This window comes from Manis pentadactyla, chromosome 9 (genome assembly GCF_030020395.1).
Source record: "Manis pentadactyla isolate mManPen7 chromosome 9, mManPen7.hap1, whole genome shotgun sequence".
Taxonomy (NCBI): domain Eukaryota; kingdom Metazoa; phylum Chordata; class Mammalia; order Pholidota; family Manidae; genus Manis; species Manis pentadactyla.
The window spans coordinates 109,747,060-109,764,847 of NC_080027.1; the positions used below are offsets into that span (position 1 = coordinate 109,747,060).

Below are 17,788 nucleotides of genomic sequence, written 5' to 3' on the forward strand. Positions count from 1 at the left end.
ATTCCCCAGTGAAATTTGAAATTTTCCTGGAGAGATTATGGGAGAGAATGTGTACTATCCCACAGAAAGAAGGCTAAAATTAGACAAAGTTTCAAAACCAGCATTATTAATATTTGTGTTAGATTTTACATCTGTTTTGCACATACAGAACACGCTTAGCATTTAATACCATTTCGTTTTATCTCTGTAACAAGACCATGGGGTGCTCCCTTCTGTGGATAGGACAGTGAGGCTCAGAAAGTTCTAATGACACCCTCAGTCCCACCGTTCTCAAGTGCATGGGTCAGGATTGAACACAGTTCTTTTGATGCTTGGTCTTCTGCTGGGTCTTTCATTAATACCTCAGTGTTTTGTCTCTCTAAAGTACCTACAACCTCATGGGATTATATGAAATAAATTGTCTTGAAGACAAGGTACTTGGTGTATGCACTGTAATAGGATTTTTGTGGATTTGGGGGTTTTTTTCTGTTTGTATTCCTGGATATGGCTGCAGAAGTGGGGAAAATGGAAACAAGAAACCAAATCCAGGTAATGTACTGTACGGGGACCAGTGAAGTTATTCCTTCTTTGTAACCATCAGTGTGATTGATCTGTTTAGTAAAAATTCTAAGTGGCAAGGTGAAGAAGAGTAAGTAATTCCTTCCTGGCAGTTAATCCAGAGGAATTCCCTGGAGGAGATAGGAGACAGGGGAATGTAAGAACATTTTGAAATAAAAAGTCTGAGGGCCTTGGGAGGCTGGAAAGCAGGGAGGGCTGTTGGCAAGGGACAGAGAGAGGAGGGGACAAAGTTTGGAGGCAGGAATGGGATAGATGCTGGGGACCTTGTGTTTTACTTATGGTTTGAAACTAGGATTCTGAGATGATGATTCGTTTTCCTTCTTTGCAAAGTGAAACCCAGATGTGGCTAAATTTGATTCCCATTGGAACAGCTGTGGAGTCACCCACGCTCAGGTGCACCACACAGAACTGGAATCAGTTCTGTGCGCCTGCTGGGCCGGTCCTCCTTGAACCCAGCTGCCCCCAAGGAACAGGGGAGAAAGCCAGCCTGCACTAACTGTGACCCTCTGTGTCTCCATCTGCAGCATCCTGGCCACCGCAGGAACCCACTTCAACACGCATGTGGACCTGAGGACCCTCCGGGCTGTGCGTGTCCTGCGGCCCCTGAAGCTCGTGTCGGGCATACCTAGTGAGCATGGCTTTTCTTCCTTCTACTCTGCTAATAGCTTTATTGATGTGCCCTTGATGGATCTGTAGGTCTAAGAGAATTTGGAATAAAAAAGAAATAATTTCTCCTGAGAGGAAACGCTAGTGATAATAAATAGATGGAATTCAGCGATATGGCAGAACATTTCATTTTAAAATATAGCAGCTTTCCCTCCCCCCCAGATTTAAAAGATAATGGAGGATCTTTACAGAATATTTGGAAAGTAATGATATAAAGTGAAAATGAAAAACACTCATTACCCTATCACTGGCAAATAACTTTTGCTACTGAAAATTTTAGTATATTTTTCATTCTTTTTTTTCCCCTGTGCACTTTAATAGAATTACAATCACAATGTATATATAGTTTTGGATCCTGTTATAAGCATTAAATTTTCCAACATGAAAAATTCTTCAAAGGTATGATTTTAGGATCTTTATTATAGTCTCACTGATATGAGTCATGACTTATTTTACCCATTTCTATGTTGCTGGACATTTAGGTTATTTCCAGTTTTTTTCCAAGTAGAAATAATGCTGCAACCAACATCTTTCTCTTTAAATCTTTTTCAAAATCTCTGATTGTTTTCTTAGGCTAGGATCCTAGAAGTACAATTTTTGGGTTAAAGATATGATATTTTAGGAATGGTGGTTGTACTAGTTGTGCCCTTCCAACAGTGGATGGGAAGCTGGGTCCGAGAGTGGCGGGAAAGGCACACTTTGTTTCAGCAGGACTAGGGTAGGTGAGCTGTGAGATGTAGAGAAGCCAGACAGGGGAGGGAACCTGAGACAAAGGACAGACTTTTCTGAAGGAAATAGCCTTAGGAAAGAAGCACATTCTAATAAGTTTCATCTCTCAGAGGAATCTAGAAGACAACTTGAGTAAAACAAATGAGGGAAGGCAATAGGCATGTATTAATGATGAGGGATGGGGAGGAGAAGGAAGGGCTTGATCCCCAGGATGGCAGTCTTTGACTTGACTGGTCCTGGTTATCCCTTTTGGTCCTGGTTATCCCTTTGCGAATTGTCTTTATCAGCTCAGGACCGATGAGTTGCCCTTTCAAAAATGTGCCCTTCTCTTCCTAGGAGAGGGTAAGCAGAGCTTGCTCTATCAGAGGGTGCAAGGGAAGGCTACATTTGCCATCCATTTGCCATTCTCTTCCCTTCCTTGTAGGCCTGCAGATTGTGTTGAAGTCCATCATGAAGGCCATGGTGCCTCTTCTGCAGATCGGCCTTCTGCTCTTCTTTGCCATCCTGATGTTTGCTATCATTGGCTTGGAGTTCTACAGTGGGAAGTTGCACCGAGCATGTTTCATGAACAATTCAGGTAGGGCCACTATTTTGTAACTTTCACTTCTTCCCATCCTCTCCCCTGTGGTCACTGGGGTAATTTTAGGTCACTTGGAGATTGGTTGGAAAAAGTATGTCCTATCCTGCCCTAGAGTGAGAATCCGAAATTTCCTAGTCAAGGGCTTTTTGAGGCACAACTAGCCTAGACTTAAGATCTCCACTGGACCAATGATAATGTAAATCAAATAACCTCTTAGGTTTGCAGCTGGAGGTTTTCAAATAGTAGGTCTCAGCTTCACCAGCCAAGGTAGAAGGCTATCAGGATGCATGTCAAAACCACCTGTCTGAAGAAATGCCCATTGTAATGGCCTCTTTGGCCTGCTAGCCAGGGAGACCCAGGAGGCCAGAGTCAGACTCGAGTCCCTCCAGATCTGTGGGCACATTTTCCTTCCATGCTCTGTCTCGTGACTTCCTCTCTCTCTTGTCCAACCCACACATAGTGTGGAGGAACTGAGGGAGCACTGAGCTTGGCTTGGCAGGGGTGCTTGGGGGACTGGTGGGGTGCACACACTGTAACTTCTTGTATCTTTATACTCACTTGTTCTTCTCAAGTTAAGAGAGTACCCCAGGAGAAAAGGGGTAGGGGAACAGTTCAAGAAGCCAAATTCAGTACCATGTTTTTGTGAAAAGAATCTTCAAGGGGCACCATCTACCTTAGAGTTTGATTTTTGTGTCTTATTTGAAACAAGGAATTTAGGCCAGAAAAACAAGGAGTTAAGACCTGTTGAAGGCATTCTAGTTTATAATGGGCCCCAAGAAACTGAAGAAGAACTCAGGGTCTGTCCTGGAGGCTGAGATTAAAAAATCAGTAAGATTCTGTTGACCTCAGACTCTTCTGTGTGATCCAGTCCTCTGCTTCCTGTGGTACTCAGACAAGTGGCCTGCAGAAAGTCAGGGCCAGGTGGGGGAGAGGCTCCATGATCAGAAGAGGTTAGGAGGCATTAGGCTGAGCACACAGTAGGTGAGCTGTGAGGTATAGAGAAGCCAGAGAAGGGAGAGAGCCTGAGACAAAGGACAGACCTTTTGCAGGAAATGTAATTATGTGCTTGTGGCTCCCTGAGGTCATTTCCAGCCCATGCTAAACACCATATGGTTTATCCCCCACTCTCCAATGTGTCTGCAGGTATTCTAGAAGGATTTGACCCCCCTCACCCATGTGGAGTGCAGGGCTGCCCAGCTGGTTATGAATGCAGGGACTGGATCGGTCCCAACGATGGGATCACCCAGTTTGATAACATCCTTTTTGCTGTGCTGACTGTCTTCCAGTGCATCACCATGGAAGGGTGGACCACCGTGCTGTACAATGTGAGTAGAGCTGGCGAGAGGCGGGAATAGGAGGGAAGAAACCAGGAATGAGGCTTCTGGTATTTGTTTGGGCTGTTAGTCTGGGAAAAGGGAGGTGTGTGCATGTGTATGTGTGTGTTAGACTCAACTGTGAGAGGTCTTAGAAGTTCATATTCCTCCATTATCTGGCCTCTTGCTAAGTGGAAGTACACAGCTTCTTAATACATTTAGGAAATTGCATCCCATGGGAAGGGTGAACAAAGCTAGTTAAATCAAATCAACTAGCAGTTATGGAGTATATTCTGCTGCAGGTTCGACCTAGCGGTGGGTTTCAGTGAGGGGTACCAAGAGGTATAGATCTCTTGGTTGCTGCCTTCAAAGAGCTTACCATCAGGCTGGGCAGGTACTACAGTAGTTCTCAACTCTGTCTGCACATTAGAATCAGCTGGGAGTGTCAAAAATGTATACTGCCCAGGCTCCACTCCAGACAAATTAAGTAGGAATATCTAGAGGTAAAGCCTGTCATTGATTTTTTTTTAAAGCTTCCTAGATGATTCTAATATGCAGTCACTGTCAAGAACCACTGCCTTACATACACTTCAGAGATATGCTTAATTGTAAGACTCACTAGGGATGGTTCTTAAAAATTCAGAGTCACTGGCCCTTTCTGTACAGGTTTTGATTTTGTGTAGCTTTACATCTTTGGTGAGCTGTACTTTTCACAAGTGCCCCCCTGTGATTATGGTCAGGAATATTTGGAAGGTTCTGTGTTGGTACACAAAACAAGGCTGACTAACTGCCTGTCAGGGATACAAGGAGATACCTGCATGGGGCAGAAGTTAGGGTGACCACTGAAGTCTCTTCTGCCTCCCAGAATATGATTTTAACAAGTTATGAAAAGCGTGGTGTACAGTCTGAGTTCTAAAATGAGAGGAGTGCAGGAGGTGTGTGGTTTGACACATAGGGGGCCTCAGTGGGCCAGGCAGTCTGCACAGGTTGCTTTGTACAGATGCTTCCACAGGTTTGTACCCTCATCTGCAGCCAGCCAGCCCACCCGGATCAGACACATTCAGCACTATCATCCCTCTCATCTACTCTCCCATAACCTGCCTTTACCCCAAGATGCTCTCCTTTTCCCTTTAACCTTATTCCATCTGTATAAAATTATTGGGTGGAGCTTACACAAAGCACCCTTGTCAAGGAGCTCTGGATATAATCTACACTGGATGGAGAGGAAATGCCATGTCTCAGGGGAGACTCCACCGGATTGTAATGCCTGAAGAGCCAGGATTTCTGTAAGGCCTGTACAAGTAGGAGCTTAGTTCATGTCCATTACTAACCTGCATCCATTTCCCATACAGGATGAGCTTTGCAGAAAAGAGCCATAGGCTATGGTGCTAACGCTCTAAAGAACAGCAAAGAAGTCTGGGGGACCAGCTTGTGCTCAGTAAGCACAGGGGTTACAGGTGACCTAGGAACACCGTGAGGGCATGCTGGGATTCTTACCAGTTGTGGTGGGTAGCAGGGAGGGAGGGAAGTGAGGCAAGACTGAGGAATACAGTTGCTCTTCATTTGGGATGTGAGGGACACCTCAAGGTCATACCACTCAGCTAAGCCAGGAGCCTCTGGAAATTGCAGCACTGGTCCCACAGTGGCTGGGGCTTTGGGAGAGATGTACTTCAATTAGATGTGTAGACTCACCTAAGCGATGTGATAAATGCATTAAAAGCCTGAAAGGAGAGGTGTTGACTTTGAAGACACAGGCGTGATCTGTTGGTCCTTCTGGGCTACTGTTCAGATGGTACTGAGACAAATGGGGACATGGCTAGAGAATCACTCATCACTTGCATTAGTTCCTTTGTCCATTTATTCATTCAGCACATATTAAGTGAACATCTACTATATGCCAAGCATATTTTAGACAGTAGAGAAATGGGGAGAAAAATGTGCCATGACCCCTGCTTTCATGGCACCTCTCTAAATTCCCATCCCTCTCTGGCTATTTATTCAACACAGAAAGGGACAGTGATTTTATGCTGCTCTCTCTAGTTTGTCTTCCTTGAGGAAGCAGGTAAGAGAGGAGGTCAAGTTGCTGGTTCTCTGTAACATGTTATTGCATGGGCTCCCAGGGCCACACATTCACATTCCCTCTGACTTCCAGTCTATTAGTCATTGAACTTCGGTTTACTGCTATCCTCAAGGCTGAATCCAGGATTGAAGCTGAATTACTAGTTGAGCTGTAGGGGTGGTTTCTGAAAAGTAGCTGGCTGCTCATGGATCAGAATGAACTAATGTCAGCTTTGAAATAACATCACTTTCCAAAGCATTGAATCCAGAGCCTGGAGCCAGGAATCTATAGGCAGAGATGATAGTCATAGGTAGGTTAGATAACGACATCTTGATTCAAGAGAAGTTGGATGAAAAAGGCACCCAATTTTCAGCCAATGGAACCAGGACAAAGTCTGGTTCTCTATGAAGAGAGAGAGCTAGCAAAGACTGGGCTTCAGTTGAGAGGGGCCTGGGGTGGGAAGCTTGACCCCAGCAGAGCTGTTAGGGGAGCTGGACACACATTCTGAAGGAAGGGTTGTGTGCTGTTATTAGAGGGACAGCTTCAAATCAGGAGCTCTTCATACTGTAGAGCATAGAGCTTGCAATATATGGTGGAGTCACATCATAGGAGCTTTTAATTTACCCCAATTCAACCATTCTGCATGGAAAAGTAAGGGATCAGTGTGTAGGCGGGGCTGGGGGACACCGTAACAATTTAAATAGCACTGACTGATTCACCTCTCAATATGCTTATGCCCATTGAAAGCGTGAGGTGAGAGATGCCTAAGATCTTGTCTGAAAAACTGTAGAATCTGAAAGCCCGTGTCAACAGTACCTGAGTATGTTTCTTCTATTTTAACTGAAGACTTTGTAATGACATATGTATTAAAACTGGTTGTGCACCATGGAAGTAACTGTGAATAGTTAGTAAACTTAGGATTACAAATACATGAATGCATATATGTATGTTTCCGTGTATAGAAAAAACTGCTCACCCTGGTATTATTCCCACCACCACCAGTAAGATGCAAATATAATTGTGTTAGTTTCCCTTCCTACCACTCTTTCGGGGAAGGTCCAATTCATCCAGCTGCTGTGTTTCCTTACACAGGCCACAGAGAAAAGGGGAGTCCCTGTTTCCTAGTCCAGTGCCTCTTCTATTCAGTGGTGACAACAGATATGTAAGATGTATTGGTGCCAGGTCCCACCCAAACCAGTTGGAGAATCTTCATGTTTGCACAGTGTGCAGAAGCTTTCTTGAGCATATGGGACCAGTTTAACCTTTTATATACAACTTCAATGCTTCCCTCTTATTTGCATCCTTTTTCTGTTGCACTCCTCCTAAAAGCCTCCTGTGACCTTCTTGCTCTGCCATTGGTGACTATTATCTTCACTTGCATGTGGCTTTTCTCATTCTAGAGCATAATGGTAAGCAGGGGAGGGTTTCCATTGTCAGGGTAACCTGGAGTCATGCTCGCTCCGTTTAGTCTCTACTGAAACTTCAATTCTGCTTGGTCGAACTCCAACTGTATTCTTGGCTTCCCTCCCTCTTGTGGTAGAAAGAATGCAAAGCAGTCTGCGGTTCTGGCTGCTGCTTCCTGTTTTGACTGTCTCTCCAAAGGTCTCAACCTGCAAACTCTTCCGTATTCATACTAGTTTAATTCACTTTATTTCTCCTAATCTGGATAGGTGTTCCCTCTTGAGTATAGTGCATTCTCTCTCAAATCAATGCTGTGCACTCTGCAGATGGGACTGTGGCTCCAGTATTAACTTCCAGCCCTCTTCACCTGAGCTAGACTTAACCCCAAGACCCAGCTTTCTCCCAGTTCTGGTCTGAGCCTTATTACCCTGTTATCATTTCTGGTTCCGTGTCCTCTGCTGTTTATGCTTTTAGAACGAGTACAGATTGCAGAGGCTTCCAGTTTCTGTCTGTGGTTAACTCAAATCTCTGCTCTTAAAGTCCAGTATTTTTCATCTGTATCTCTGTAGCTCAGGCTATTTCTCTTCTCACTTGGTGTTGACAAACTCATGTAGGTGTGGGAATTTCTTGAAGGTGTGCTGTTTCTCCCACTTTGCAGGTGTGCCAGCCATATCTGTTAGAGCTGCTTAGGATGCTCTGTGCTGCTGGGGTGGAAGAGATTTTTATAGATTTTACTGGCTTTTGGCAAGAAGAGGCCACTTGGAGTCTAGATACTTTCTGAGAGTCTTCACTGCTCTTCAGGAGTTGTTTGGTCTGTAACCTATATACCTATGGCGCTCTTTTAAAGTTGCCCTCTCCCAGATACACATAGTCAATGTTTGTTAAGTAGTCAACAGCTGTTTACTTTTTGCCTCATTGGGATGTTGTTTATGTGTTACACCCAATGTTAAAAAACAGAATTCAGCTGAGTCAATTTGAAGATCAAAGTGGCTTCATTCAGCAGTTCATGAATCGGGCAGCATCCCATTGAGCAGATAGAAAGCTCTGAGGAGCCGTCCAAGGTGGAAGGCTTTTGTAGGCAGAAGGGGACAGGAAAAGGAAGTTTCCACTGAAGAGTGGAGAAGAGTGGATTGTTTCAGGCAAGTTCACCTTCCTTTAGGGAAAGGGCAGGCTCTGTCCGGCAGATTACCTCAGTAGTGTTGATCATATAGTTCCAGATTGACTGGTTAAAGGTCACATTCCTGGGAGAGGCAGAAACTACAATTAGATTAGACTACTAAAATCTTGATTTGCTGATGGTTCAGCACAAAGGACTCCATTTTGGGCCCATCCTTCTTTTCTTTTTTCTTTTCAACGATTCCCTTCTTTTGTTCTGACTCCCAGTTTAACTGAGAGATGTGGTCAAAATTTAATTTTAAGCCCATAGCGCCACTCTTAGTTACCACTCTGTATTTACTGCGGCTTTTACTGGTTCTCTGTGTGATATCCATAGGTCACGACGTGGGGTTTTTTGGTTTATGTTTCTGTTTTTTTGCCGCATTTTTGTGGTATTCACAGGTCACAACTTCAGGCTCGTAATTTTTTAGCCAGTCATTTTCTTCATTGCTTTTCTGGTGATCTGGTCTGAGGGAGATCATTTGCTTAGTGGTTAGATGCTGAAAACACGCACTTAAAGCTTTTGAGAGAATATAGTGCGCCAGGGAGACCTATGATTATTATAAGCAGGATAATTCCCTACATCTGAAGTTCAATTTGGAGCCATGGTCCCCAAGACAAACCAGTCAGAATCCAACAAATCAAAGAAAGACTTGATTGAAGGAGTCACTTTCTTAAGCCAATTGGCTTGTTCAGTGATCGTATGTAGTTGAATTTCAACTTTTCCAGAAATATTAATCCAGGTGCAGCAGGTGGTGTTGGGCACAGCTCAGAGACCTTGCTCAGCTGAAAGATAATCAAGGGGTATCCTTTTATCAAGAACATCTTTGGCCAAAGAGTCTAAGGACCTTTTGGGGAAGCTTTTGCTTTAATAGCAGATTCCGTAGTATCTTCAAGAGTTAATTAGAGGTTCCTGATCACAGACTCATTTGTTTTCACTCCTAACCAGGAAGTAGGGACCTGCCAGAGGGAGTCAGTGCTGATTCATGAATGCCTCCTGGTAGGTCTTTTCTAAATTGACTATGTAAATTCAGGAGAGTTGACCAATGAGGAGACTCTGTTTGTGAACAGTTAGAGGCACAGCTGGATAACCTAAGAGGCATGGCCCAGTTATATGCCAGCCATGCATAGGCCCAAGGACAACAATAACCACTACATACAAAGATAAATCCTGTCAGGGCACAAACCACTCCCACTAAAGTCCCACTGTTAGTGGACAGATCAGAGGTTTGATGACAAATCTAAAAGTTTGAATGGTTACCCCTTAGCAATGGCCTGGGAAATGCAGATGATGGCATTACCTTCCCAGGGCAAAGGAAAGAAAGAAAAGATGGTCAAGTTTTATGTTTAGTTACAGTAGTACGTATTGATCTGGCATCTTGGGTAGAATCTGTACACATTTATGTTGGCTACTTCTCTTCCTAGTCCACTTGGCTCTGAAGTGTCCAGCTGTGTTGTAGGACCAGATGCCAGGTGGAGACTTATTCAGCTGTGAGATATATACCTACGGTTTAAGCCACTGAAGTTTGGCTGCTGTCTGGCTGGTAAGGAGGACTTGGTATAGTCCCTTCCAAAGAGATTCAAGGGCAGTTCTTAGCAATTTCAAATCAGAAGTGGGAAAACATTTGAAATATTAGTTTGGAGAGTTGTAGCTGGATATTTGTAGAAACTAGAAGAATTCAGAATCATGTCCAGTTGATAGGAGTATAACAAAATCTCAAAGACACTTAGGACTAAAATCTAATATCTACAAAGAAGCAAACATAATTTTTGTCTACAATTATTCTCCTCCTTTATTTTTTACCAAAGACAATCGCAGTAAAACTATTTTTTTTTTGCATTCAACTCGACCTTAATATTTATGTAAGTACAGCAAGAATAGTGATTAAGGCATTTTAAAGATGCTTTGCTGGAATTTTTCATAAGGAATCTCAAATTGAACTCTTAAAAGCCTCCAAAACCAGGAATCAAAGCAAAAGAGTCGCCATTAGATTTTACCTGTAATACCTATAATTTGGGTGAATTTCTGTCCTTTCAAGGTCCTCCCAAATATCCTGAGGTTTCTGGACTTGCCAGGCAGTGACCTTCCTTACTCACCCAGTAAGGTTGCCAGGAACCCTATAAATAAGTTACCAGGCCTATCTTCCCAAGCAGTCATTAAAGTTGTCTGGTTATATCTGAGTCTATACATATCTCTCTCAAATATGGTGTTCAAGTCAAAGCCTTGGTAATATAGACAGTGTTTCCAGTTGTATCCTGCTACAAGGACAACAGATTCTTACTGAACTTATGTAAATAACTAATTATATTGCCATGCAAAGAATACTGAAGAGTTTCTGAGTTCTGGAAGAATCAGATAGATTGGGGGAAAAAAATTAATGTTTCATCCTAGTTTACAAAGGTATAGTTTACCAAATTTCTCTAAATCCTAGATAGCTTCAGAAAAAGTGTCCTTAAATCTAGGAAACAAAACATTGAAGAACCAGCAATGTTTCAAACAAATAGTCAAAGAATTAAAATCATCCTCCTTGTTCATTCAGTCCCATGCAATTAATACTTGTTCTGCTTGACTCCAGTTTTTCTATTAGTTCTAGAAGTTCTTGAGCAGTTCAGTTTTATCTTAAAGTTATCAAAAACCTGTACTTGATAAAAAGTCCTTCTATGAATCTCCTTGAAGAGGATGCACTTCTGCAGGTACATTTTTGCAGAAGCATCTGAGTAAAACAATAACTGTCTGAAAGTGACAAAAGACTTAAAGAACATCCATTGTTAAAGATCTGATGAGAGTTCATTATAATGGAATTGACGAGGAAATTTTGTTATTTCTGTGGCATACAACATTAAAAAATAACTGGAATTATGACTGATAACATTATATACCAGGACATATCAGATTTCTAGGAATGTCATGCAATTTCTATAATACTCACAACACATAGCTATACAAATACAACATGAGGAAGACTTAGTATTCTTATCTGACAATGTTTTCCATGTAATTTAACATACCAAATAAGCCTAATTAGTTTAGTTCCCTTTTTATAAGGAGAAGGGAACATACCTTTTGAAATGTTCGAGAGGCCTTCTGAGAAAAATCCCAGAGTTAGTTCCAAGTCAAAAAATTTCAGTTAGAATTTCATTTTGGGAAGTTTGTAAAAATTATCAAAGGTTTTAAAAGATCTGGTCAAACAGGATGATAGGTCATTGTGAAACAGTATTTAATTATTCATTTAACTATAATGACAGGGATTTTGTAGACAAATATAGCAAGTTAAGTAGTTGAAAAAACAAAACACCTGAGCTCTTTATTAGAGAAAATTCAATTTTCTTAAGTAATCAAAGACCTGATGATAACAAACTATTTTGGTAAGGCGCAAAGCCTCTGCTGTCCAAGCAGATTACTTAAAAGGTAAAGAAAAACTTCACAATATCTTACAAGAACATACCAATAATCCAAGATAACTTTGTCCTTTTATTAGACAACCAAATTCCAATGCTCCACCAGCTTACTTTTGATATTTAAAACTCACTCACTTAATTAAATTCTTTCCAGTCTTAGCCAATCCTGACCACACATAAAGTTCCTTTCAAAATATTCCTTTTCTATGAACTTTAGAGACTTTAATTGCATATATTCGAATTTTTAACCTTTAAAAACCTTAATTTTTAGTGAAAATAAAAAAGTAAACAATTATGAGCAATCTCTTACACTAGCATTCTGTGGACTGGCAGACTTAGTAATTTTTTTTATAATTTCTAGATGTGTTTTCTCATAGTAACTTTTTCAGTGTGGTACAAACATGTTTACTAATATAACCAAATATCTTTAGTTCCTCTGTAAAAGGAAGCCCAAAGTGGATAAACCTATGTTACATAATTAATGTTTCAGTATTTTATCTTATTTGGAAATGATTAGGTATTTAATGACTGTCCAACATTTAATTTAATTTAGCAAAACTTTAAGGTTTCAGGTTACCAAAAAACTATTAAAATTTCATCTAAAAACTTTTATCCCACGTACAGCTATTTAGTTCACTGTTCTCAATAATTATCTTTAGATCATGCAAATTTCATCATACCAAGTTATTTTTCTTGCCAACAAAATTTTATAACAGAGATGACATGAATTTATAAGACTAGCAAACTCAGATAGAATAAAAGTTGTACATCTATATTATTTTTAATGTTGATAATTCTAAAGATATGTCTATTTTAATTAAACCAACAAACTTAATCTAGATTTTAATTTCTAAAGATTATCTCAGATCACATGAACCTGAAAAGCATTTGGGTTAGTTTTTGTTATATTTCTAAGACTTTAATGAATACACACTTCATATAAGCACTTAATTTTCTTTAGGCCAATTAAATAGAGTTCTTTTACAAATTAATTCATAATACCATCTAGAGGTAGAATATTACTACATCCAAATACACACACATGCACACACACACACAGAAACAGATACAAACACTTAATAGCTTCCATTTTGAAATATTAGCCATGAATCAGGTAGTTATAAAAGAGGTTGGATCCAAATTATGTTTCTCGAAGATGGAATAATTTAAAGTTACCTATTCAGATGACTAAAGCTTTTTATTGATATTTGTAGAGAAGACACTTAAGATTTTTCATTAGCCAAAGTTTTAAAATAATGTTTCCCCTTTTTATTCTTCTTCTGATAAGACATTACCTCTCTGAAGTTTGCATTTCAAAGAGTAGCCTGGATAAGAGCTCTTGGAGGAAACCAGGTGGAATGCTTCCATCTCAGAAGGCATAGAGAAAGAATCCAAGTGCCTCCACGAAGGACTTTTGTTTCCTAAAGCCAGAATTTTTACAAACTTTCAAAGCCTTCTCAGATGAATAGGTGAGGTTAATTGCTTCTCTAAGGACTGACACACCAATCCACCTATGTTAGAATGTCTTTCTTTCCCTCTGGGTGTATTGAACTTAGGAGTGAAGGTCTAAAAAAGTTTTTTTTTTATCAGGTTCTGAGTATCGCCTTCCAATTTGGCTAAATTTCTGATCATGGAGCTACTAAATCCTTTCAAATACCTTGTCAGGTTTCAGCTAGGATAAACAGTAAATACTTCTGGGAGTATTAAACAATCTGATGATCCAAGAGGCATCCTGAAATAGGGTGCAAAATATATTATCTCCACAAAATCCAGAATCACTCCCAAGATAGCTCAAAGAAAGAACGGACAATCTGCACGTCCCAGACAGACAGCAAGCCACGCCAAGTTCTTAGGACACAGAAGGAGACAAGCAAGAAGTCAACAGCTATCCCTGGGAGAGAGAGGATCAATAACCAATGGGTCTGGATTTAGAAAGGAAGGGACAAAGTTGAAATAAATCAAATATAAATATAAAATGTTATTTTAGAAATCCTATGTATTTATAATTTTATTCATAAATAGAAATAAAATAATGTTTCATTTTCCTCTCTCAGCTGGGCACTATGGACAGAGATCTAAGAAAGCTGACTCTGGCAGGAGTTTCCACCCTTAGCCAGAATCTGCCAACTTTCCTAGGATCCCCTTTGCAGGCTCCAGGATCTATCAGAATTTGGCAAGATTTTTCTTAATTTTAATTTTGTTTCCCTTGACGGTTTAAGAGAATGATTTGGCAGTTTACTAGAAAATTCCTCAGAGTCCTGTCAACCCTGGGAGGGGCTCAGACGGGGACCCTCCTGTAAGGACAGATAAAAGGGCAATAGTAAGGCTACTGACATGGCAAGATTTTCTGTATAGACATGGAGTCTCTTTGGAGTGAAAAGACTTAATTAATAGAGAATGAGTAAAATGTGAGTACTCAGGTAAAGGATAGAGGGGAGCAGTAAGAGTCACATCAGTTTTATTGTCTTTTGTATTAGGTACCTCTTGTGTCTTTAATTTTTCATTAGCCTTTGCAACAAATTCTTTAATGAAGCAATTTTTGAAGCCTTTTGGAAGCTTCTGCATACCAATTAAAATTCAGTTCGTTTAATTTGAGAAGTCTTGCTGTCAATGCACTTCTTAAATGAATGATGTTGTCTAATTGGAATGTTTCCTATGAATGCCATTGTACATTCTAGGTAATCGTTAGTAAGATTTTGCTATTTTTGTAGATATTTATAGTGTCTGAAACAATGGTTCTTAGACATGAAATGAGCAAGGGTGCCAGAGGATAGTACGCTCAATTCTTTGGAATTTAAGGATCCCATTTTTATTATTGATTGATTGATTGATTGATTGATTTTAGCTAAGCCTTTGGGTATCTTATTGCGAAACTAATACCTAAAAGGGATGTTCTACTAGGTTGAGGATTGTGTGGTGTTTAACAGTGCACCTCATTCCACGGAAACTTTCTTGAGGTTGGTGAATGACCTAGTGTCAATCTAACCCTTTCCATGACCGACTTATCCTAATGAGAGTCTTTGCATTAGATGGTGAGCAAACTAAGAGCAGCTTTTAAATTCTTAACCCATGCCCACCAATTTTGTGGCTGCTTCCAAGAGTCCCATTAGCAATAGACTTCATGTATACAAAACAAGACAAACAAACATGTATACCTTAATAAATCAGCCATACCCAAGAGATGTTACTTCATCCTGGCATGAGAAGGCCCCCTGTGTATCCCACCAATTCCCACTGTGGAGCTTTGGACTGGGGAAAGGGTTGAGCCAGCAGACTTCAACAAATGGGGACTGTGCTCTGGGGGCCTCATGCAAATGGGGACCTGCAAACTGCCCCTAATAGTTCCTACTGTTAGGACATTTGAGCAAAGACCTGGATCTCAGGACAGAATCAAGGACTGGGGATTTCTACCAGTTAAAAAAGAATTGCAGCCACCACTACCAGCAGCTCCCAACAGGGAACCTGACTGGAAAGCCAATTAGATGGGGAGCTTCATGCAAAGACAGCGTTGCTCAGAACCAAGAGGAACTAACCCACAGGCCTTCAGAAATGGTGAGAAAGACTGAAAATGGGTTCACAAGGGTTCACGGTGTCTCACTTCTGTTTCTTGTTGTTCCCAAAGCTGTCGGAAGTATACTTTGGATCCCATCACTGCCACCAAATATGTTTAAAAAAAAAAACCACCAAATTCAACTGAGTTAATTTGAAGATCAAATTGGCTTTTTTTTTTTTTTTAGTGATTCATGAATCAGGCAGCATCCCACCTAGCAAACAGAAGAGAGCTCTGAGGAGCTGCTCAAAATTGGGAGGCCTTTACAGGCAGAGGGAGCAGAAAAAGGAAGTTTCTGACAAATAGTGAATTGTTTCAGGCAAGTTCACCTTCCTTTGGGGTGAGGGTGGGGCTCTATCAGGCAGATTACCTCAAGGGTGCTAAACGTTCCGGGAGAGGCTGAAACTACAGTGAGGTTAGATATTAAATCTGTTAACTGACATGGGGCTCAGTACAAGTGACTCCATTTGGGCCACTTTTTTTCTTTCAAATACTGAACACATTGAAAAAAATAAAATCATATCCAAATATTGGTGAAAAACTGCCTTTCTCCAGCTTCCTGAAGTTTCTCTGATTTTATGGTATCTATAGAGAATGCTTTTGGTTCTAGGATCCATAAGACTAGGGAATGTGTCTCTCATCTTTGCTTCAGTCTTTCCCCATGTCCTCCACATGCCCTGGGAACAGAACATGCTCAAAATTCATATGGCAAATAGGGGTCAGGAGCCTATCATTATCTTATATGCTAGAATGATAAGATGTATCATCTGACCTCAGTTCGTGTATACAGTCGGTAACATTTGTAGACCCCTATTTCCAGGATCCGTCATGCTCTGGAATAGGCTGTTTTTGCTGTTTGTTTTTTCTCACATCCCTGTCTATGTCCCTGTTCCTGTATCCTTGAAGGAATCTGGGACCCTGTACTACAGATGACACTTGGAATCTGGTACCAGGCTCTGTTCACCTATGACTTGTCTTATCCACAGAGAGATTGAAAAGTGGGTCCTGGAAGTTAGTCCCCTTCCCTGTGGAGGCTGAGAAGCAGGATGCATGTACTTGTAAAGAGCGGTGATAACTCCCTCCTAGACCTTCCCAAGCAGGACTCCTTGCTTGTCAAGCTCTTCAAAGAGGGAAGAGAGGAGAGGGGGAGGAAAACTATTTCCTGAGCTCATAGTAAAGGCCTCTTAACCTTTACCTTTTCTCTATTTACATTTATTGATTCATTCATTTACTCATTACTCATTCAACAAATATTGATCAAGTGCCTATTATGTGCCTGGCACTGTACTAGATGCTGGGGATACAACAGAGAATAAAACAAAGAAAAGTCTCTTTCTTCATGGAGTTTATATTCTAGTGGGAAATGCATGCAGAATAAATAACTGAAATATACTTGTATCTGATAGTGATAGGTGCTGTGGAGGAAAATTAAGTGGGGAAGGAGGATGTTGGTTGCAATTTTAAATCAAGATGTCAGGGAGGACCATGTTGAGAAAGTGGCATTTGAGCAAAGACCTGAAGCAGGTGAGGCAGTGAGCCAGGTTGGTATCTGGGGGACAAGTGTCCCTGGTAGGTGGGACAGCAAGTGCAGAGATCCTGAGATGGTTGTGTGCTGGGTCTATCTGAAGAACAGCAAGGAGGCCTGTTGGCTGGAGTGCAGTGAATGAGGGGTAAGGTAGGAGGCCATCGGATCAGGAGGAGATGGAGTAGCCAGCCAGATGGCCTAGAGCCTTGTAGGCCGTTGGAAAGATGGTTTGTCCTCTGAGTGACATGAAAGCAATCAGAGGGTTTGGGGTAGGGGAGTGGCATGACCTGAATTATGTTTTAGAAGGATCATTCGAGAGCTTTGCTGAGAACAGGCGGCAGTGGTCTAAGACAGGGATGATAGAGGTTTGAACCAGGGAGGTAGCAGTGGAGGAGGTGAAAATTGGTTGGATTCTTGATTTTAATGTTGATCCCATAGGATTCTCTCGTGTATTGGATGAGGTTATGAGAAAAGTAGCAGAAAGGTGGAGTTGTCATTAAATATGTTGTACAACACTGTAGGTGAATGAGGTTGGAGGAGGACTAAGAAATGAGTTTGGATATGAACTAGGATCTTGCGATGCTTATTTGACGTGGGGTGTAAGGAGAGAGTCGATTAAATGAGTTCAGGGTAGAAACATAGGCTGGAGATATAAAACTGGGAGCATTTAGTGTGTAGATGGTATTTAAAGTCGTAAGACTGAATAAAACCCTGAGGAAGACAATCTCTAACTACAGGGAGAGCAGAGGTTCCAGAACTGAGTTCCAGTGTTAAGATGGTGAGGTAAGGAGTTAACAGCAAAAAGACGGAGGAAGAGCAGGAGGGAGGACAGATGTGGGGGGTGGCATCCTAC

The 17,788-nt window shown here is 41.2% G+C and overlaps 1 protein-coding gene across 10 annotated transcripts in view; it reads left to right on the forward strand.

Annotated features, from left to right (window-relative positions):
• CACNA1E (calcium voltage-gated channel subunit alpha1 E) overlaps nt 1-17,788 on the forward strand; it is a 454,989-nt gene that overhangs the window by 249,611 nt on the left and 187,590 nt on the right. For all 10 annotated transcript variants that reach the window (XM_057507926.1, XM_057507931.1, XM_057507925.1 and 7 more), the window contains 3 exons: nt 1,083-1,186; nt 2,378-2,530; nt 3,677-3,858. In XM_057507926.1, the coding sequence (XP_057363909.1) occupies nt 1,083-1,186; nt 2,378-2,530; nt 3,677-3,858 (439 nt within the window). The remainder of the gene's footprint in view (nt 1-1,082; nt 1,187-2,377; nt 2,531-3,676; nt 3,859-17,788) is intronic.